We start from the raw sequence: 23,036 nt of genomic DNA on the forward strand, positions 1-23,036 counted from the left end.
GACTTGAGTTTTGCACCGTTTCGACTCCAATTTGCGTCGAGCAATGCTAAAACCTTTCTAACTCTTTTGGAACTCAACTTTAACCCTTCCAACATTGTTGGAATGTTAAATGGACTTTGTCCAACTATTTCTCTTGCACACTTTGGTCAATTTGACTAAAGTTCGATATTTATTTTCCGAATTTTCGGTATATTACACTTTTACACTGCAATCAGTAATATTACATTATTAGTATTGACAACAGAATCCGTTTGAACGATTAGTTGGAAAATGTCGCAAATTTTCTAGTAGTTTGCACTATTTTATTTCAGTGAAAAAATTTGCCCAATTTAAACTTATAGGGAAAAGAGGGGTGCATCTAAGAACGTATCCCACCCGGTTCACATTAGCTTGCAATTTAATAGCGGCAGAGCACAGGCTGTCAATGATAAGCCGATGTACTACTTCCGATCAATTGTAGCATTCCAGAGTGGGGAGTTCATCGACAAGAGCCACCAGACCTTTGGGGCAGAGATTATTGGTATTTGTAAAAAAAAATGTAATAAAAAAAGTAGAGAATAAGTAATTTCATGAAGTCACGAATGTCATCTTCGTCCTCCTTGGGGGACATCTCCTTCAATACAACCTCCAGGTTCTTGCGGTCGAGTTTCTTCCCCTCAAGGTAACGCTTCTGAATCTCCGAATCGACTTTGAGATTCAAGTCCAAAACTTGGCCCTCCAGGGGTAATCCAAGTAGAACTGCAACCTCCAGGGGTGTGAAACTTATGGTCTAGGGACCTACTTCTAAGTCTACACCATCCTTTCAATGTCGCAGGATGAACTCTAACATAGGCCTGTCTGAGGTGATGTCGAAAAAATGTAAGATATTGGAGAAAATGGTACTCTCGATGATGGAAAGATGATGGAGCTTCATAACAGACGTGCAAGTCTTCCTGTATGCTCCAACGAAGCACCTCGAATTCACTATGAACCTACCGCTCCGGCCGCCCGTAATCGATCTCGATGGCGCCTTCGGGGCAGCGTCAAACGAAGAATCAATAGACTTTGACGCCATTGCTGGGAAGGTAGATGCAACAACGAAACGAGAGTGTAGCGGCGAATGGGTTTCAAAGCGGACAATGTTGGTTACAAACAGTACATAAATTCTGAGAATGGGGGTGAGGTGGTTAAGAGAAAAGGACGGAAGAATGGGTATAGTTAGTGGGATCGTAAGATTCCAGTAAGAAATAGACGCGTCAGCACTCAAGCCAAAACAGCCAACATCGCAAAGCACTCCATTTAAAATGGACAGACGATCTTACACTATTTTGACCATATATTACACTTTTTTGACCATATCTTGCACCATTTTGAATAGTATTACACCATTAAATCTATCATTGCAAAAATATTAAATTTGTCCGTATTGGATTGGTTGTACAAAACGTTCAATCCATCACAATCATTTCCAATCGCACTAAATTGATTATTACTTAAGGTGTATAATAAATTAATTTGAACTGGTTGAATGGGATGTTGAACTAGTATGAGGTCCGCCCCACACTGTTAGAAGGATTTTTGCACCTTTTACCACCATGTTGCACTATTATTACGATTCACAGAGTAGAAGTTGTACTTGATTAAATATTATTGCATCGTTTCTTGTAAAGTTGCACAACTTGCTTGGTAGTGGCATATGGTACCTTGTTGTAAAACCACGACTAAACCACTCTTCCTTCTCGGCGTTGCTGAACTTCTTTCACTTCTTTTTAGCAAGTACCATGCGCGCAGGAAGAAGATGGACTGATAGGGGAATGGGGAGTTGCACTGGTTGGCACCGCGTTAACAGGAAGAAGATGTTTGAAGTGTCGTTGCACTATTTCTCTACGCTTTGCACCATTATGACATTTGCCTTTTGACATTCCCCCTTTTGGCTTCGAAATATTGTAATTGCACAACTTGCTTGCCCTGGTGTTATATCCTTGCAAATGAACGACTCTCCTCCTTCTCCATTTCCTAACCCTAAAGCCACCTCCCTTTACCACGCTTCTTTCACTTCTATTCTGCAAACGCAAAACGCGGCAGAGACTGTTGAAATAAACTTCTAAGCTTACATGGAGGAGGACGAGGGGTTTCCAAATGCACTATTTCTCTAAGCTTTGCACCCTTATGACATTCGCCTTTTGACATTCCCACTTTTAGCTTCGAAATATTTTAATTTCAAAAGGCCGAGTAGCAAACACCACGGTTGGCGAATAACGGGGCTGCTTTGGTTCGCGTGTCGATGAACTGGAGGTTGCGTAACCCGGCAAGGGTGTATTTAATGCTCTGGCAAGCGCCGTACAGTACAATATAGGTATACGAGCAAGAAAGCGCATACGATTGGGGCGGACGTAGGCAAGGGGCATTTTGGTCAGAAATCTAAAAATGCGGACTAAATCTGTAAAATCGAAAATGAGTCTACTTTTGCGAAAGTCCAGAATTTGTGAATTTTTTATGCAAATTGATTTTTTTTTTTTAATATAATAAAAAAAAGGAAACTTACGGCTTCTCCCCAAAAAAAAAAAAAAAAAAAAAAACGACGAAAACCTACTTTTTTTTTTTTTTTTTTTCTTTTTTTTTTTTTTTCTTTTGATTAAATTCCTGATTTGAGGATAGCTAACGATCCGCAGCGAACGCTTCCTCCCTCCGGCCCTCTTGCACTTCCAATCTTCTAGTCTTCTGGGAAGAACAAGGAACAACAGAAAGAATGCAGCGGCAACGGGAGAGGCATAGTGAGACAGCGCAGCGAGGCTGGATGGAGTCGTCGGCGTCGATTGCGCGGCAGACATGGGAGCTGGAGAACAACATCGTGTCCACGGACGGCGGCGGCGGCGGCGGCCGGGAGGATCCGGACGCGATCTACTGGTACGACGAGGCGGCGCAGGCGCGGGCGCACCAGGAGAAGCCGTGGGAGGGCGACCCGCACTACTTCCGGCGGGTGCGGGTGTCGGCGCTGGCCCTGCTGAAGATGGTGGCCCACGCGCGCTCCGGCGGCAACATCGAGGTCATGGGCCTCATGCAGGGCAAGACCGACGGAGACGCCATCGTCGTCATGGACGCCTTCGCCCTCCCCGTCGAGGGCACTGAGACCCGCGTCAACGCCCAGGCCGACGCCTACGAGTACATGGTCGACTACTCCCAGACCAACAAGCAGGTCACCCCTAAGCCCTAACCCTAATAATCCTACACTTGCTTGCTTGCACTAATATTAATATAGAAGATGACTCTTGGTTTGTAAATCGACTTGATTCTTCCTGATTGCGTCTAATGTTGTTGCGTGTAGCTTGGATATTGCGATAGAAATACGTCTGCTAAAATCTTGTTTGATTGTGTGATCAGAAAAAATAGCTCATTATCGCTGTTCAGTTTAGTGGTGTACAAAAAAAGTTACAAACAATCTAGAGTTTCTTGCTATTGGTAAAAGTGAACGTGAGAAGCAGACGTTCCAAATATTAAACTGATGCTTTTAGCTTCACTGGTATTTGGTGGAAAAGTTATTAGGGCTTCTCCGTTCACTGAGCAATTCTTGAGAAACTCCAGCAGAGTTAAACTAGCCTGTGAAGGGACACACACATTTAATGCTGCATATTGTGTGAATTGCTCTTCGTGGAGCATGTATCCTGACCTATGTGTCACGGACACTTCTATAAGCCCCGCATGCCGGTGTCGGACACACGCGTATCCGACACAGGCATGCCATGGACGCGTGTTTGACGCGGATCTAGGGCACATCTCGCTAAAAAAACACATTTTTATTTTGCTTTTTTTTTATGCATATGTAATATAAGATGATAAATATTTTTTCACTTTTTGAGTAATGTATATAATTTTTTTGGACAATATAAATGAATTATATATGGTGGGGAATTTTTTCCCTAAAAAATATATGAACTATCAATGAGAATTTTATTAACTTTCATTCGAATAAAAAATATAACAATATTTTAGCAAAATTAATATTATATATATAATAATATATATTATTATATTAATAATATTATATTTTGTTAGTGGTGATCATCCCGTGTCTGTGTCTTAATTTTTAGAAAGCTGTCGAGTTGTCGTGTCCAGTGGTGCCGTGTCCCGTATCCTGTGTCTGCATCCGTGACGCCTAGACCCTGACACAACTTGATTTCTAGCTGATATATTTGTGCTCTTGTCGGTTGAGTCCCCCCTGGATTTTAAGTTTCACTATTCTGAAATTTATTTCAGATACTTCAATCTTCTCAAGTATGGTTTTTAATAATTGGAAGAACTCTATGACTATCTGTGCCTTGCATGTCCATCTGCTTAGAAAATAGAAACACAGGTTTTCTTTTAATTATGTCTATTTGCAACATGATCTGTATTCTGTAGAATCTCTGATGTGTTCAATAACATAGCTTGCCATCATTAAGGGTCAGACTGTGCAATTGTATTATATTCATTATTAGTCTTACAGAGGAGGCTTCCGTGCCGATACAACTAAAATTTCTACATCAACTTATAAGGCAGATCTCTGATTTTTCTTGTTAATCAAGCATGATGTTAGTAACAATTGTACACCGTGTCAGGGATGATAAATAGTAGCCAAATTGGATATTCCTGATTCTTATTAATTTTCATCTTAATAGGCTGGAAGGTTGGAAAATGTGGTTGGCTGGTACCACTCACACCCTGGTTATGGATGCTGGTTATCGGGCATTGATGTGTCAACCCAAATGCTTAATCAACAATTTCAAGAGCCTTTCTTGGCTGTTGTAATTGACCCCACAAGAACAGTTTCAGCAGGAAAGGTGGAGATCGGTGCATTCAGGACATACCCTCAGGGTTACAAACCACCAGATGAGCCTGTTTCTGAGTACCAAACAATACCGCTGAACAAGATTGAAGATTTTGGTGTTCATTGCAAACAGGTACTTACGAAATATTTGTATCTTCCTTTTCGTCTCATTGGCATCTGAAGTCATTTGTCGGATTTTGGCAGTATTATGCATTGGACATAACTTACTTCAAGTCCTCCTTAGACTCCCACCTCTTGGATCTACTATGGAATAAATATTGGGTGAATACGCTTTCCTCGTCTCCACTTTTAGGCAACCGGGACTATGTTGCTGGACAGATTTCTGATCTCGGTGAGGCTTCAACTTTTAGTATTAATTGAAGTTTGTATTAGCCACACGGTGTTGTCAGTTAAGGTTGTCCAACTTGCCGTGTTAGCGTGAGTATGAGTACCAGAAGGAGCATTATTATAATAGTGCATAATTGTACGTAAGGACCTCCTCACAACTTGTTTTCCTAGGAACATTGTGTAACGTGGAAGCTCTTTTAAGTTCTTTTAATTATGTATTTTGAAGATGGAAGGACAAAATTAGCACATGACATGCACNGAGAAGTTCGGTGAAGCAACTTCCAATTTCCACGGCTTCAAATCATCTCTTGATTTGGCTACAACTCCGAAACGCTTACAAGTCTTTTCTCTTTTTTGAGAGAACACTGAGCTATTATATCATAAGATATTGCTCGCCCTTCTATAATTGTACATAGTTACATACATGATCTACTTTTGAGATTTCAGTCCTTCAATTCTTCAATATCTAATACTTATAATACTTATTTGCTGCAGCTGAAAAGTTGGAGCAAGCAGAAAATCAAATGGCTCATTCACGCTTGGGCACGTTTCTCATGCCATCACAACGGAAAAAGGAGGTTAGAATTACCTTATCTAAGTTTTTTTGTTGCTCAGACTCCATGTAATAGTAATTCAATTTAAATGACAATGGCTTATTTATTCATGGACGTTTGATGCTAGAAAAATTACTCAATATTTTCTAGAAAACGCCCTAAAAGGTTGATGAGGGGGTATGCGTTGTTTACAAAATTTGCCAATTGAATTGAAAGTTCTACAGAGGATAGGACTCTATATTTTTATTAAAAGCCTCTTAGAAAGGAATGGTTGATAACCCGTAAATTGGTAGAGAACGCAGTATAGAGGGAGCTGAAGTGCAAAGTGTATTCACGCAAGTGATCAAAGTAGCTGAGATGTATGCATCTCAAGGATTTAAGTGCCCATCGGCACGGGCCGTATCTACCGTGCCATATCGTGCCAACAAGAAATCGATACGATACAGCCCCCAATACCGATAGCACAGCTTAAAACCCAATTCTTTAAATTAGTAAGTAATTTTCTCAATAAAGTTCTAAAGATTTGATAAAAATACATAATAAACAGTTAGACTATTTTGTTGCTAAAAAAAATAAATATTTCATGCAATTATGTGTCGGCACATATGAATTTTTTGTGACCGGCACGCATCGGCACGCACCGTGCCGACCGTGCCAGCAAGTTTCCTGCACGACCCGTGCCACGACACTTAATTCCTTGATGCATCTATTATTTACCATTTATGGTTGCTTTGTTATTGACAACTTATAATGCTCCTTGTCTTTACTCTTGTTTGACTTGGAGTCAAACTTGCTACTTTTTGTGAGGTATCTGCCATCACCATGAATGCAGGTTCATATGGTTGTTAATACCCAATAGATAAATTTCATTGTCACGTACGGGGTTGGTTTGGTAACAAAAAACAAGAATTTAGTAATAAATTTTTTCACTAGTGTATTCTTCTGAAGAATATGCCTTTTTTTTTTTTTGTGTAATGGGTTGCTACTTTTTGGTCAGTCGTTTCTACGACTAACCAAAAAAAATAATGCCAAACAAGAAGATCATCTTCGTCCAAATTATATCTCTCATTTTATCTGATTCCAAATTATTTCTGCATGAGAAGAGAATCTTTTGTGAAAATCTAACTTCTTTGCTATTAGAAAAGTTGTGCTATACATCAAATGCCAAGGTTATGAAAAAGGTAAAGTAATTGACCTGCTCGAAAAGACAAATTAAGTGATTTTCTAGACGAAGAAAAGAAAATAAAGAGAAGAGAGAAAAGAGAGAAAACTTAAGAAAATTTAACGAAAATTGATATAACTTTAACAGGAACGATATTTTTGTAAGGTATTAGAAGTTTAGAGGGATATATAAGTTGATGTAAAATTTGGAGGGATATATAAGTTATTTTTAAACTATAGAAGGGTGCACCAATATTTAACGCTACATTATATTTGCATAAAAAAAGTAAAAATAAAAAGATATATTCTTTTTTTAATGGGATGCGTCATGGACCTGCGTTGAATGCACATCACTATTTTGGCCTTTTGATGAATGCATACAAAATTTTTTGGACGATGTAAATAAATTATGTATGGTGAAGAATTTTCTTCCTTAAAATATATTAACTATTAATGAAAATTTTATTAACTTACATTTATATGAGAAATATAATAATAATTTAGCAAAATTAATATTTTCTATATAATAAATATATATATGTATACATATACATGTATATATGTATACATGTATATGTACATGTATACATATATATGTATATACATATATATACATATATATACATAAACATATGTATGTGTGTATGTGTGTATGTATGTATGTATGTATGTATGTACATGTATATATATAGAAATGAGCTCCTATGCTTTTAAAAGCACCAAGTCATTGGTGCTTGTGGATTTTCGACCTTTGGATGAAGATTTGTAGGGTTATGATAATAATAGTCTCCTAGCTAGCGTTTGGTTCGGAGATAAAAGGGGAGTTAGGGGGTTAACCCCCCTTTTATCCGAAACTTTTGGAGGTGGGGTTAACAACACCCCACAGCCCCCCCACCCCTAAGAATTGGGGTGGGATTAAGTTAATCCCACCCCAATTTAATTTTTAAATATAAATTTATAATTTTAATTTTAATTTTTAAATTATAAAAATTTATAATTTGTAATCTTAAAATTAATATTAATATTTTTAAAATTTAAAATTTAAAATTTATTTTTAATTGTTTAAATTTTTAATTTGATATTTTATATTTGAAATTTTAAAAATGTATAATTTGCAATATTTTTATTAATATTTATTGTTTAAAATTTTAAATTTGAGATTTAAAATTATATATTTTAATTTTTAATTTTTAATTTTTAATTTTTAAAAGTTATCTATTTAAATTTGAAATTTTAAATATAAAATAAAAAATTTAAATTCAAATATAATAATTGGGGCAATATCATTATTTTCTATTTATAACTACCCACTATCCTTCTTATTTCACTTACTCCAACCAAACACTATTTTGTTTATACCTGGACTAAACCCAATTCCCAACCAAACACAAAATTACTCTAATCCCACCTTAACCTTGAACTTAACCCTATCCCTAGAATATCTAGTTCTTACTTAAACCCCGAACCAAACGAAGTCCTAGGGTTGAATGGGTGGTTGGTGGAATAACATGATCTAAGGGGTGAAATTGGTCAAAGGGATTGGTGCTTTTAAAAGAACCATAGCTGGACTCTATATATATACATGTATATATATGTATACATGAAAGCAAGTGATCATGAGTTCCCCTCTATATAAGTAATGTGGCTTGCGCCAAATATTGAAATGTGGGAATATGCTAATGTGTAGTTGCTTAATGACTGCCAAATACATAGTTGCCGCATCAGCCCATACATTTAAAACTTATCAAAATGTTTGTCTTTCAGACTTCCTACCAAAGCATGCATGACATATGATTTTAATTACTAAAGGTTTCATTGCAAGAAGACCATTGAACTCCTCTCCGTCTCTAACTTGTCATCAGTCATTACTTTGTTTGCAGAGAAGTAGAATGAGGGAATGAGGGCAACCTATATACATTCATGGCGAAGGGTTGCGACATTGCTTTTGAATGGGCTATGTAGCTAACCACTTAAGTATTATAATCACGCAGAAATATCTTCAACAACTACATCAGAATAGAGGGAAAAAATATGAAAGTTGTTTGCCAAGTATTTTATATGATTTTCTAATAGATTGCCATGTACTATTAGACTAGGTCACACCAAACTGAGAAATGGGTGAATTAGTTGTTAGGAATAAGAAGGGTCTCCCAATGGTTTGCCACATTGTCAAGTCTTGTTCACACATAGGAGAGGAGACAAATAGGTAACAAAGTTGGGAAGAAAAGGATGGATGATGGTACAAGGGCAGACCATCATAGTGCTTTGAGTCATCTCATCATAGTTCTGTCAAGTACGTAGATGGACGTTCCCCTCGGTCCCCTTGGGCTTTACATGAATGTAAAGAGGCTTATTGTGTGTACATCTATATAAATATATAAATATATGAATTCCCAGTTTGATCCTATGTGGCAAGTTCGCATTCATTTGGGCAAAGAAGGATTGGGGTGGGGCCCACCTTTTTTAACCTATTTCTTCTCTTTTTAACAAACAAATTACAATATTTAACACTAAAAATTCAAAAAAAGGCTAAATTTCATGATTAATTTATATTCAATACATATCATCTAAACCAAATAAAAAGACTATATGTAAAAAATTACATAATTTAAATTTTCATAATGAGATTTTAGAAATAGTGTATAAAATTTATTATTACATCCAATACACGGAACATTTCTTCTCTTCCACTCTATCATTTTTTTCTCAACTATAAAAATTATTACGAGCATTAGATACATGTAATAGTTTCTTCTTTCTCCAATCAATTTTAACAAGATAAAGATATCTTCTCCTATTTTTCAATTTGAAATAAGTCCTCCAACTTTAACTTTTTAGTTAAAAAAAATTATTTACATTAGCTATCAACATTATTAAGTTTTTAACATAATTTAATTCTACAAATATTAGAAGTTAAGAAAATATCAATAAAAAAGCTATTTTTTATAATGTATATAAAACTACTTTATAGATTTTTTAAAATTTCTTTAGCTATAATTTTGTCAATCTTAAAATTTTAATAAATATATATTTTAATCAATTGAAATACTATCTGCTCACCGCGAAGCGCGGGCCCTACACTAGTTTAAATTGTATAGCCACATATTAAACTCTCAAAGAGTAACGGGTTATGTTCTTTAACTCATTGATTGGTAAGCTATTGCACGGTAATTTGACTAAAAACTTTCAATTTGTCTTCAATTAGATGTTTCGGTAAGTTTATACGTGCATAGTTTCTAATGTAGAAAAGTTTTGTTCTTTCTTTTGATGTTATAGTCCCTTATATGTGTTTAACATAACATTGGTAATTTACCTTATATTTGTATGACATTACTATGATAAATTGAATGGTATATGAAAATTATTTCCTAATGATAGTTATATTATATTTCTCATGGTAAAATGAAATGTATTATGAATTTTATATGTTTTAATTATGACTATAATTTTTGAGTTCTTGAATGAGATTTTAAGGTTCAACTAAAGCAAGGCTTTTCAAATAAAATTGCTTTTGTGTGAATAGTTTTGTTTTCAGAAGCGAAAACCTAATGGTGCAATTGTCCGTGGGAGGCAGCATTTCATTTAAAATTATTTTTTTGAATAAAAATCAGTTGTTGTTGAATACTCAAATCTTTACAGTAGTTCATAGGAGCTAGGTTTCACTTTAAATATCTTCACTAATAATCATACTTTACAAGTAAGCTTTCGTGTGAAAATAATCTTTTAAAAACTTTAGGAAAATCATTTTTTAACTGAGAAACTTTGACTTTTATAAATAATGATAGTATTTTGAGTATATTAGCAGTATGCAAATAATTGTATCTTCAAATAAGTTTTTCTATAAAGAATATTTTATAAAAGTTCTATAAATGAACAATCTCAAATGACTTTTGTTTATACAAACATATAGTTTTAAATAAAATCTTAGCAATGTTTGACTGCAAGTGTGCGCATCTTATGAAATTAGATAGGCATGTTTGGCTCTACTACAGGGTGCAGTGTTATTTGAGTAGTACTGTTAGGGGAAGCATTATATTAAATCTTCTTAGTAGTTCACTTTGCAGATCTTTTGGGTCTTGGAATCTCCTTTGAGCTTCACGTCGTAGTATAAGCATTTTGAGGGCTAGATATTTCTGTTAGCAAACACCGTATAGCAAGTAATTGTAGTTGAAAGTAGAAGCAGAAGCAAGGTTAATCAGGCAGAAAAGCTTAATATCTAATAATTGTCTGGTTTATTATCCTCCTGCTTCTGCTCTCATCGACAATTAACTCTAGTTGAGAGATTTCATGTGAGAATGAGGAAATTTCAAGAAATCCTTTTGGATTGAAGAAGATAACAACCAGTTAAGGTAGAATGGTGCATTAAGCAGAGATACACGGTTCTATATATATATATGTATAAAGAGAGAGAGAGAGAGAGAGTATTTGAAAGTTGTGGATTGTAGTTTGCTAGCTTATGATATGGAGAATAATGCTATAGTTTGCTGGTTCTTGGAAAAATAATAATAGTTCAGCTATTCAGTGCTCCCCCCGCCCCCAAAAAATAAAACATAGAGGATAGCATTTTGGCCATACTTGAAGCTGGTCAACAATGTTTTCTTGGAAAAGAGGAAGAGTAAAAGCAAGATCTTCTTCTCAAAATGTGAGCAATGTTAGTACGTTCATGATCTTGTTGGTGAATCCACCAATGATGAGAAAACAATGTGGAACAAGGCATTGATAGTGGATAATCAACAACAGCAAGTGAAAAAGCATAATTAATGCAAGCCAAATCTTAATACAAAGCCTTTGTGGAAAAAGGTTCATCATGCAATCATTGGCTTGTATTAATGCAAGCCAATTCTTAATACAAAGTCACTCTTTTAGTGCATCAAAGGGGAAGAGCCAGGGGTTTCAAACAGTTGATCATGCAATCATTCCATTATCAATTGTACTAGGTCTACTGGAATCCATTATTATTATTATTATTATTTTCTTTATTCTCCAATTTTGTATGTCTTCATGCACATGTGCATGTAAATGCATCTTTTGAACAATGTGTTGTGTTGCTTTGGTGGAGGATTAGGCTACATATTCAAAGTTGAGAGAAAGATTCGACATGCGGAAGATGTTAGAGTTTCTTCACCATTAAGAGGGTTATTAGCTCAGTTGATTACATAAATTCTTTTAGGCTTTGTTTGGTTCGGGTATAAGTAAGGATTAGTTGTTCCAAGATAGGTACAGGTTCAGGTATAAACTTAGGGATGCAAACGGGGGGAATCCGGGGCCGGGAAGGTTCTTCCATCTCCCGCTCCATTTCTTGTCGGGACGGGGCGGATTCGGGGTGGGTTATTTTTTATTTTATTTTTTGCTCCTACTTACCGCCCCATTCGGGCAGATCGGGGCGGGAGTGGATTTTTGGCGGATTTTTGACGGATCGGGGCGAATTGAAGGAAGAAAAAGCTTTCCTGCCTCCCGCTTCATTTACTTGGCGGATCGGGAGGGGTTATATTTTTTTTATATTTTTTGTTCCCACTTATCACCGCATTTGGGATGGATCGGGGTAGGAGCTCTACCAACCTGGATCCATTTGCATCCCTAATAAGCTGGAACAAGAGCAATTTTGTTTTTGGTTGAGTGTTGGGTTAGTTCCAGGTATAAACAAAATAGTGTTTGGTCCGAGTAAGTGGAATAAAAAGCTGACATTCAACATACATGCAAAGCTAATTCGCCAAAAAACATGACCCAAAGTAACAAATATCGACCAACATCACAACATTGTTCTAATACATAACATACATGTAAAAGGAAGAGGAAGAAAATCTTTCACAAGAGAAAACCGACAAATACAGAAAAACCTTTCGCAATCAAGCCAGATCTAGTAGATCCATAGACTAGGGTTCGGCTGAAGGGAGGAAGAGGAAGAAAATCGCAAGTGAAGGCTGTGACACCCCAATAATCCCACATCGGATGGGAATGGGATTGTCATTGGATTTATAAAAGACTTAGACACTAGTAATAATAACTGGGCTTAAGCATTTTGGGCCGGTGGTTGGGCCCAACGAGTTATTATTGCTAGTGGGTTGGGTCGTTACATATGGTATCAGAGCAGGTTCACCAGCTGGACATGTGTGGCGAGTCTCGGCTGAGCCAGGGTCTGGATGACGGGCTAGCGAGATGAGTCTCACATCGCCTGGTGATCTTGGGCTGTGTGTGTGATTGGACTGACGAGGACGTCAGGGCCTTAACGGGAGGAGTCTGTGACACCCCAATAATCCCACATCGGATGGGAATGGGATTGTCATTGGGTTTATAAGAGACTTAGACACTAGTAATAATAACTGGGCTTAAGCATTTTGGGCCGGTGGTTGGGCCCAACGAGTTATTATTGCTAGTGGGCTGGGTCGTTACAAAGGCGCTTAACAGAGGCGGTACTAAAAGGAATAGTAGAGAGGGAGATGTCAATTGTGTTGGATGAAGAGAAGGATTGAGCGGAGGCTAAGCCTACTTCCCCTGAAAATGCCATAAGCGGAAACAGCGTTGGAACAGCGTTGCCAGAGAGGGGATAACCTATTAAGGTGGGAACAACAATTCACACTTGTGTTGCAATCTTGTTTGGGTATAAAAGAGGGGATAACCCTTTATCCCCCCCTTATCCCTGTACCAAACGGAGTGTTACTATGTTGAAGAGGGTTATGGTTGATTAAAGGTGAGATGGAGTTCATATTCTACATGATTAAATGAGTAAATTGATTTAATTATTAGTTATTAATAAATTGTACTGAAATCTATTTTAAATTTGTAATGTTCTTTACATTGTGCTCTACAATGCTCCAAATTGTAAACTCGCTCTGGAAGAGAAGATACACATGCATAAATTTTGGTCTCTTGATTTGAAAGGATTCTTAAAATAGTTTGAGGGATTACAAAGGATACATAGAACAGGAAGACTATAATGTAACATTTTCGAATCGCACATGCTCTGACTATTTTTTGATCTCCTTTATTTTTGAAAGTGGATAAGACTAGACTTGCCTATCATTATAGTTTGTTGGAAACATCTAGCTGATTGTAGAGAGGCTGTGTCAACTAATATTTGACTTCAGAAATGGAAAATTGGGTAAAATAAGATGAACATACACGACAGATCGATTCTTTAGTTGCTAACTAGTAAAAGCTTTGGTGTCAGATAGAAAGTATTAGGAAAAAAAAAATACTGTGTCAACTTTATTTGCTGATTAAGTTTCAATGATCATGATGGTCCTCAAATGGGTGAAATTTTTTGGAAAGATGGATCATATGCTTGATGAATCCAGTCATGAATAAAATGTAGGGCTGGCAAACGAGCGAGCCGGCTCGCGTTCGACTCGTGTTCGGCTCGATATTCGGCTCGCTCGAGCTCGACTCGAAATTAAATGAGCCGAGCTTGAACAAAATAAAAGGCTCGAAATTCATTTCAAGCCGAGCTTGAGTATTACTCGGCTCGTTCGAATTAGGCTCGAAAAGCTCGAAAAGCTCGAATATATATATATATATATATATATATATATATATATATATAATATAATTATATATATATATATATATTATATATATTAGTAGCAAAATCTCATTGTTGCTACCAGTTTGTAGCCATTGGATCAACTTTTTTCATTATTTCTAATCATTGGATTAAATACTATAACCGAGTAGAGACCACTCAACCCTAGGGGGACCATTCAACTCTAACCGACTAATATCATCCTGACCCTACAATTTTTTATCCAAGGGTTAAAAACTTGATAGCAAAAAGAGCGTTTTACTATTAATAGTATTCCAGCCTAATATATATATATATATATATATATATATATATATATATATATATATATATATATATATATTTTTATATATATGTAGGCTTTAATAATTTGGTCATTATTGTTGGCCCATAAAATAAACCCAACAAGTACAACCGTGCAATTGAGCCCAACTCTAAATTTACATAACACACCTCTCTTTCAGACTTTCACTGTTGCACATAACTAAAATATGATAACATTCAAATTTTCAAATTCCTAATTTTTTTTCCCTCTCTCTCTCTCTTCTCTCTCTCTCTCAGACCCTCACCCGTCAGCAGTCACCCTAGCTTACATTTCTTGTAATTATTTTGTATTTTGAACTATTGGACATGTTGCATCAAATTGTAAGTAATGTTCTATAAAAATTAAACTATTGATTATATAATGCGAGAATTTAAATCGGCTCGTTTAGAGCTCGAGCTCGGCTCGACTCGAAATTATCGACCTCGAATTAGGCTCGCTCGAGCTCGGCTCGAATTAATTTCAAGCCGAGCTTGAGCCTAGATTTAGGCTCGAAATTAATTTCAAGCCGAATTTGAGCTGACATAAGCTCACTCGAGCTCGGCTCGTTTCCACCCCTAAGAAAATGAGAATAAGTGGGCATTTTGTTAAATTCTTCTGCTTTTCACTTTCAAATTTCATGATCCCACATATCTCGACATCACAGCACCAAAAGCAGTAAGAAAGGCCTGCTTTTCTTTTCGTGGTTCCTGAGAAGAAAAGACATCCAAAATGGGTTATTCTTTCTTGCCATTCTTTCAATTGTTTTCTTTAAGCTTGCTGGTGATAGGGTGCTATTCACATCTTGAACAAGGATTCACTTCTGATGAAGTTATTCAATCTGATTGACCATAGAATGGGCATCAGCTGTAGGAAAAAGATTCTTACTAGAGGAAGGATTGTGAATTAATAGAACTGTGAGTCCAAAATAATTTTGCTTCCGCACTTTTCATTTCGCTTCGATTATATGTGCTCCACTCTTTGGAACTTTTAGATCTGAACATACTCTAATACTAAATTGATGCTTGACATTCAAGGGTTCAGATTTTTTCTGCAGGATGTGGAATTTTTCCTGTACTTTTTATCTGAATTCTGGGTCTTGAATTAGGGTCTGATAGGGGGATCACTGGGACTGAGTAAAATGTCACGTCCCTATCACTGGAACTCATTAATATGTCACTATTTGTCATACAATTGTGAAGCACAATAAGGTGATCTCTCATCTTCTGGATTAAGAAGTTTATGATGAAAGACAATCTATGACTTTCTTTCTTTCTTTGAGAGAAAATGCACATCCTATGTGATACCGTTGCCGCTGTGGCACCTGCCCTCCCATGAGCTGGGGAGGGCCTGATGGCGGCCCTGCTGTCGTGACAATCTACAAGTTTCATCCACCATAAATAGCAAGATGGACGAGGCAAAGCTCCAATTCTCAAAAGAATTTGCAACCTGGTTAAAATTCTAGATTAGTTCTGTCTGGATTGATCATACTGAAAGATGCCATTTAGTTCTTATGATTAACTAGTTTTCTCTTTGAGCATTTTGCTCAGAGAAATAATTGTTTCACAATAGGTGGAAGTTTTATCTTCCTGTTATTATAATAATCTGAAGTTTTGCTCAATGAAACTTGCCCAAAAATTCCTGCCTGGGAGACAGGAATGATTGATTCATTTCTTCCTTTAATAACATTTTGATAGATGTAGTTTAGTCCTCTCCAGTTCCCGTGCAAGCTTATGGAAAACTCTTTTCTTAGAAAATTTGCTTAGAGTCTCCTTATGATGAACGTTTTTCTAACTGCATTTTTCTCTCCTGGGACGTAATCAGCAAGAAAAATGTTTTATCAGTGCGTGTATATTCCTTTTTACAGTAATAAAATGTATCTACCTAAAAACATATTCCATAAATGTTTCATCTTTTGTGTTAATTGTTGAAGGCAATATTCCTGTTTTTGTTGTTTTTCCTTCGACATTTATGTTAGATTTACTCAAGAACCCAACCCGAAACCCTACTGTGCTCAACCCTGGTTTGGGTAAGTGTTATACCCTACCCAAAAATGTTTGGGTAGGTAAGGTTATAAAGCTTTTTCCTGGGATTCCTTGGTAGGATAAGGATAAGATATTGTACATTTTTTGGTCATGGTAGTTGGATTAAGATGATTAACTCAACTCCGCCTGCCCTAGTTAAAGAGTTCAATACCCTAAACCCTCATTTGTTATGGTATGAAATTCTACACTACGTTTTAACCTTTGTATGATTATAATTTACTATGGTGAATGTTTGTTTTGCTAAGATGAATGTTCTTTGATGTGATCTTTTGGCTCGACCTTAGGAGACATTACCGGTTTTTTTTTGTTTTTTTTGGTCAATCATAGTATATACTTGCATGTTGAGATTACTGATCATACAGAAAGTAGGTTACTGGGGCAAAATTTTGGGTGACCCATCAACGTAAAAATTGTGTTAGGGAAGGGTAAGCTAAACTTGTATATCGGTGGAATAGAATTTGAATAAAACCTGTATGGTCTAAACGTTAGTACTATACCCTATGCGACTGATTGTGACCTGCTTTATATTAATGAAGACAACGAGTCCTTATGTTGTCCTTTGTTACAGAGTAATGTTCTTACTCTCTTCATCCTCCTTTATAACATGGTTTGTTTGATGTTCCATGTTTCCGTGGGAATGGTGCTTTTGCAGCAGGAGGAATCGCAGCTGGCAAAGATAACTCGCGACAGTTCCAAAATTACTGCCGAACAAGTTCACGGTCTCATGTCACAGGTGAGAGTGTCTATAATGTTGCGTGTTGACGGACCTTAGCGGCATTCATGTTTCTTATTATTTGATCCTTTCTTACATGATCAACTAGCTACAGAAAAGACTTATCTTGTAATATCCTTTTACATCTACTAGGTTATCAAGGACATCCTCTTCAACTCCGTCCGCCAGTCTAGCAGGACGCAACCGAGCCTCAGGAGCTCATCCGGCCCTGAACCTATGGTCGAGGCTTAATGATTATTATTATTATCACTTCATCAGAGTTGTCGGTACTCTAAGGCGGCCTCGGGTTGTAGGCCCCTTAAAAACTGAAGCTTGCTTTTTGGTCCGTAAAAACTGAGGCATTTTGGTCGCAATGAGGTGGGTGCCAGAAAGTCAAAACATTTTAACAACTTTGTGTTCTTTGCATTATTATAACATTATGTTTAGAGATTGTTATATATTATCATGACGCTGGTAAAATATGTATTTGATGAAAAGTAGAATTCAGATGCCAGATTTAGTTAGTTTTGACCTCAGTGCTGGTTTAATACAATAGTTTATAGATTGCTGATCTTACAAGACCTTTTTTTTTATTTTTTATTTTGGGAGGTAGGTAGCACGCCACCCGCTTTGTTTATTTTATTTAAAAATAAACTTAGCTGAAAATATAAATCAATTAGGATTCGAACTTGTAACCTCGGATATCAACCATCAAGTTCTTTGTCACTTGCTCTAAGGACAGTCGGTTGATCTTACAAGATCTTAGAAAGGCATACGGGCACTTTCTTCTTCGTCTTCTTCTTCTCCTCCTTTTTTATTGTTGTGCTTGGTGCTCAACACATAAAAATAGAAAAAACAAAAGAATAAAGAGAGAAAATCTGTGTGCCTGTTTACTGGCTCGCTCTCTCTTTCGCAAGCAACTTTGTTCTTGAGTTTTAACGTGTTTTACGTTTTAGTACCTATACGGTGAAGGAAAGAAGAAACAAAAAATTGAACAATGGTAGTAAATTATATTCGAAATAATTAAAATAAGTAAATTATTAATGCTAAACAATTAAATTATTATCTTACATAAAGTATTAGATTTTTTTTTTTGTTCTTTTTGCTTTAAATGGGCGTTTAGAAACTAGAATATATTATTATCTATGTCAATAAAAAGTTAATTTAATTCTCAATAACATCACATCAGTATCGCCGCCTGTTGCATTCTTTTTTTCCTTCTTCGCTCCTCCCCTCTGCAATTTTGAACTCTTCGTTCCTCCCCTCTGCAATTTTGAGGACCGGTCCCTCCGCGCGAAATCTGCCCAGGCAGGGTGACTTGAGAGAAGTAAAGTGAAAGGGGTTTTTTTTGCAAAAATACCATTAGTTAGAGAGGTATAGAGGGGCTGAGCCCTCTCCTCTCCCTCACTCTCACTCTCTCTCTCACCCTCAGCCCTTCCTCTCTCTCAAGGAAAGACAAGAGAAGGAGAAGAAGAAGAAGAAGAAGGAGAGCTTGGAGAAGATCATCTCCACCACCTTCTTCTCTCCCTCTTCATCCCTTTGGAGTAGCTTAAGAGGTAAGCTCTTGAACCCTAATGGTAGAACTAAGGGTTTTTGGTTTTTGGCTTTGGAAATGGGTCAAATGGACCTCTAGCATGCTTCTAAATAGATCAATGCTAGAATCTAGGGTTTGGATTGAGTGGTTTGCTATAGATGCAAACCTAGGGCCCAAATTGGGATTTTTGATAAATGATGAGATTGATCTCATTTAGTAGCTTGTAAACATAATTGATAGGTGTCTAAACGCGGGGGCGAAGTCGGGTTTACGATTCGCCGAGCGGGTGAAAAGCTATCGGCAAAATATAGCCGATTGAGCGCCGTTTTGGACCAAGGAGGCCGAGACATCATCGTAACGTTCGTGGGGAAGCGTTTCTTGAACCTTCATACCTCAAAAGGTGGGGGGTGTCAGTCCGAAGCAACCGAACTCTCTATTATGTCTTAGAATAACATATAATCTCATCTCTTGCATGTTGCATTGTAAGATTGCATTGTAGTACATTTTCCTTATACTTCTAAATGTTAACCTAGTGTACATGGAATACTTGGTGAAATGGATAGGTAAGGATTGGGTCGTAATATGGATCCTATAGTGCTAAAGAAAAGAGATGAACTCGATAGTTATTTAGTGATATAGAGAGTGGCATCTAAATGTCTAAAGAACAAAACGAGTGGCATTATGTAGTGTATTTGACACTAGAGGGTCGTGAACTTAGGGATAGATGGATTCCCTAGAAAATGACTCATGAACAATGAACTTAGTAGAGCTAAGTAACTATGCATGAATGTCGGAATAGATGAGTTCCGAGAGAATGTTGGCCCTAATTCGTAGGGTATCCTCACGTGGAGAGGATAGATCAAGCTCACGGTCTGTTTTTCGGGATGGTAAAGCCATCCATATCCTCACATGGAGAGGATTGGTCGTCAAGTACTCCGGAGTGTCGGGCGATTAGGACAGAGATGTCCGCAGACAGTCCCGGGTTCGGAGGCACACGAAGCATCCTTATCCAATGGGATGGATATGTGAGTCGTAGGCAAACCCAAGAGTTTCGTCACAGATTGGGTAAATGAAAAGTTAATAATGACATTGAACGTTGCTTATCGAACATGGATCGAACTTGTTAGCATAATAGTAACCTTTTATTATATGATGCATGCATTCATTACACATGATTATGGGTATAATAGCATAGTTTTTCTATTATGTCTTTACAGCTTTGATATATATCTATCTATCTATCTCGTTGTTACTTGTGCCCACTGGGACCTAGTGGGGAGATCGGCAGGGTCGGCGGCCGAGCCCACTGGGAACTATGGAAGATAATTCTCACCCCACTCTATTTCCAGGGCTAGGTACAGGTTTGCCGGTCCAGGACCGCGGCAAGGGCATCGCGCCTGACCAGTGAGGATTATTGGTAGAGTGGTAGCTTTCCTTTTGCATTAGCACACCTATATATTTGAGAGAGATTCATATAGGTGAGGACTTTGGAGAGTTATGTACTTGATGAATATGTATTCATTTTGAGGAAAATGTAAATGTAAAAGAATGTGATGTAATTGAATGCAATTAATGTAATAGCTAGTAGTTCTCTCTTTATTTCACTTGTGTATCTTGTGGATTACTTGCTCTTCGTTGTTGGCACTATTTGTGCCCCGTTGATTGTGTACTTATAGAATTTAATTTTTTCTGGGTAAATTCTTGTACATGACCAGGTTGTGAGCCTTGGGCGGGCAGGGGAGTTGTTGCCCGTTCGGCATCCGTTCGCCGCGCCCGAACCGTGCCAAATTGGTAGGGGTTTCGGGGCGGCGGCATGTCACTTTGGTATTATGATTCTAATACCTACAACTAAGTATGAATCACCATAACATGAATTAAAAACTTACCTGGGCATCGTGATTCACATAGTGAGTTAATTCCGCTTTCTTCGAAGTCTTGAATTCTTCGATATACATATATATATATACATACATACATACATACATACATACATATATATACATACATATATATATATATATACATACATATATATATATATATATATACATACATATATATATACATATACATACATACATACATACATACATACATATACATACATACATACATATACATACATACATACATACATATATATATAATAAATATATGTATGCTACATACATAATGTATTAGTTATATATATAATACTATATATAATATAATATGATATAAATGTTTACATATATATACTACATACATATATATACATATATTATGTACATATCATATATACATACATAATATACAATATGTATGTACATAACATCTATATATATTATAATGTATAATAATATAATATACTGTACAGAGTACATATAATAAATAATATATATATATATATATATAGATAGTATACATATATATATATAATAATATATGTATTTAAATACATATATACATAATACATATATAGCAATATATACATAACATATATACATAATACTATATATACATAACAACATACAAGTATATATGTATATATGTATATATATATATAATAATAAATATATACCGTATATATGAGAGAGAGAGAGTAGTTAGGGTTCCTAAGATGCTTTCGAAAGTAACGGAAAGCCTCCGATTATAAGTTGCTTTCAAAATAACACCGATTCGCGATTATTCTACTTAGACTGATCTACGTAATATTACAAAACTCGAACCTAGAAACCAAATTCATAATTTTTTGACTTCGTTGTCCTAGTAAACGAGTACCTGCAAAATGAACGGCTGAAATAAAAAATCTCAATAAAAAACATGAAAAAAACTCAAATCAAATCAATATTGGGCTTTGCTATTGATGTAAGTAGAAATTTTGCTATCTATATTCATCTAATTTTGGATACTTCTACAAGATCCGTTAAACCCTAAAACCGTGCCACATTCGGCCGTTAAAATGTCCATTTTTGAGACCTTTTTGATCGCTTGGTGAAATACGTCCAACAAATTATAAATATTTGGTTCTAAACTAGTTCCCAATAGGGTAATTATAAAGCTTACAGCAGCTGATCGTGGGAATCGATTTCTATCATCGATAAACAACTTACAAGCACTGAGGCTCCGTAGCTTCGAAAGCACAGGAGACTACTCATATATATAATATATAATATATAGTAAGTAATATATATAAATATATATATATTAGTGGAGTGAGCCAAGAATACTTAAAAGTAATTATGATGAGTGGTGCTTTTGAGTTTTTAGCCATTGGAATGGAAGATGAGGTTGATATGAAATGGTGGTAGGATGTGGTAGTGGAATAGTTTTTATCGCAAGGCTATTATAGTAATGCAAAGAGTGAGCCAATGCTAAAACTAATAGCATCAAGGGGGTAATATTGTAAAAGTAATTCCTAAGCTCATATATCTAGTAAATATATGTGCGTGAAGCAAGAGACTTCTTCGCGAAAGTAAATATATATGCACTACACACACACACACTATACACACAGACACACATAAATATATATATATAGATACTAGCGGAATACTATCAATAGCACGCAATCTAATTACAGCACAACCACACACAGAGGTGACAGATATATAATAAACTAAGCTGGAATACTATCCAGCAACGAAAAGCTATTTGTGTCATATAGTTTTTAGCCCCATTGATTGAGAAAAATGTGCGGTTAGGCATGATGTAGCTCTCGGCTAGGGTTAATTGTGTGGTTGGTTGAATAGTATAATCTAGCAGTACGACGGTTAAATATTCAAGTGAGGGTTTAAATCTACGGTGGACGAAACTCCAAACGAGCACCAAGTCTTGGTGCTGTATCTGATAGATCCCAGCCGACTATATATATATATATATAGGTTATATCGTGTTAATTATATAACGGTTCATATGTGTGGGATCGCTATGACAAAACTGACAATTTGTTCACAGTGCTGAAGAACTTCTACTGTAGACTGAGGATTGTACAATAGATGGACAAACAAAATAAATAGAGGAATTTTGTTTTGAGATTACTAACTATCATTGAGCATATTACTTAGTTCCTCCAACTCTAAATTCGTCTCTAACACAAA

The 23,036-nt window shown here is 36.3% G+C and overlaps 1 protein-coding gene across 2 annotated transcripts; it reads left to right on the forward strand.

Annotated features, from left to right (window-relative positions):
• Positions 2,622-17,999, forward strand: LOC109711835 (COP9 signalosome complex subunit 5a-like). Of its 2 annotated transcripts, XM_020235112.1 has the most exons (6): positions 2,622-3,175; positions 4,635-4,916; positions 4,988-5,135; positions 5,627-5,709; positions 17,364-17,444; positions 17,577-17,999. In XM_020235112.1, exons 1-6 carry the CDS (start codon positions 2,729-2,731, stop codon positions 17,673-17,675), a joined length of 1,140 nt encoding a protein of 379 aa, XP_020090701.1. In that variant the 5' UTR covers positions 2,622-2,728; the 3' UTR covers positions 17,676-17,999. The 2 variants fall into 2 exon arrangements, with proteins under 2 accessions (XP_020090701.1, XP_020090702.1); XM_020235113.1 differs by lacking the exons at positions 17,364-17,444; positions 17,577-17,999 and adding an exon at positions 8,727-9,251.

The sequence above is a fragment of the Ananas comosus genome, linkage group 6, assembly GCF_001540865.1.
Source record: "Ananas comosus cultivar F153 linkage group 6, ASM154086v1, whole genome shotgun sequence".
NCBI lineage: Eukaryota > Viridiplantae > Streptophyta > Magnoliopsida > Poales > Bromeliaceae > Ananas > Ananas comosus.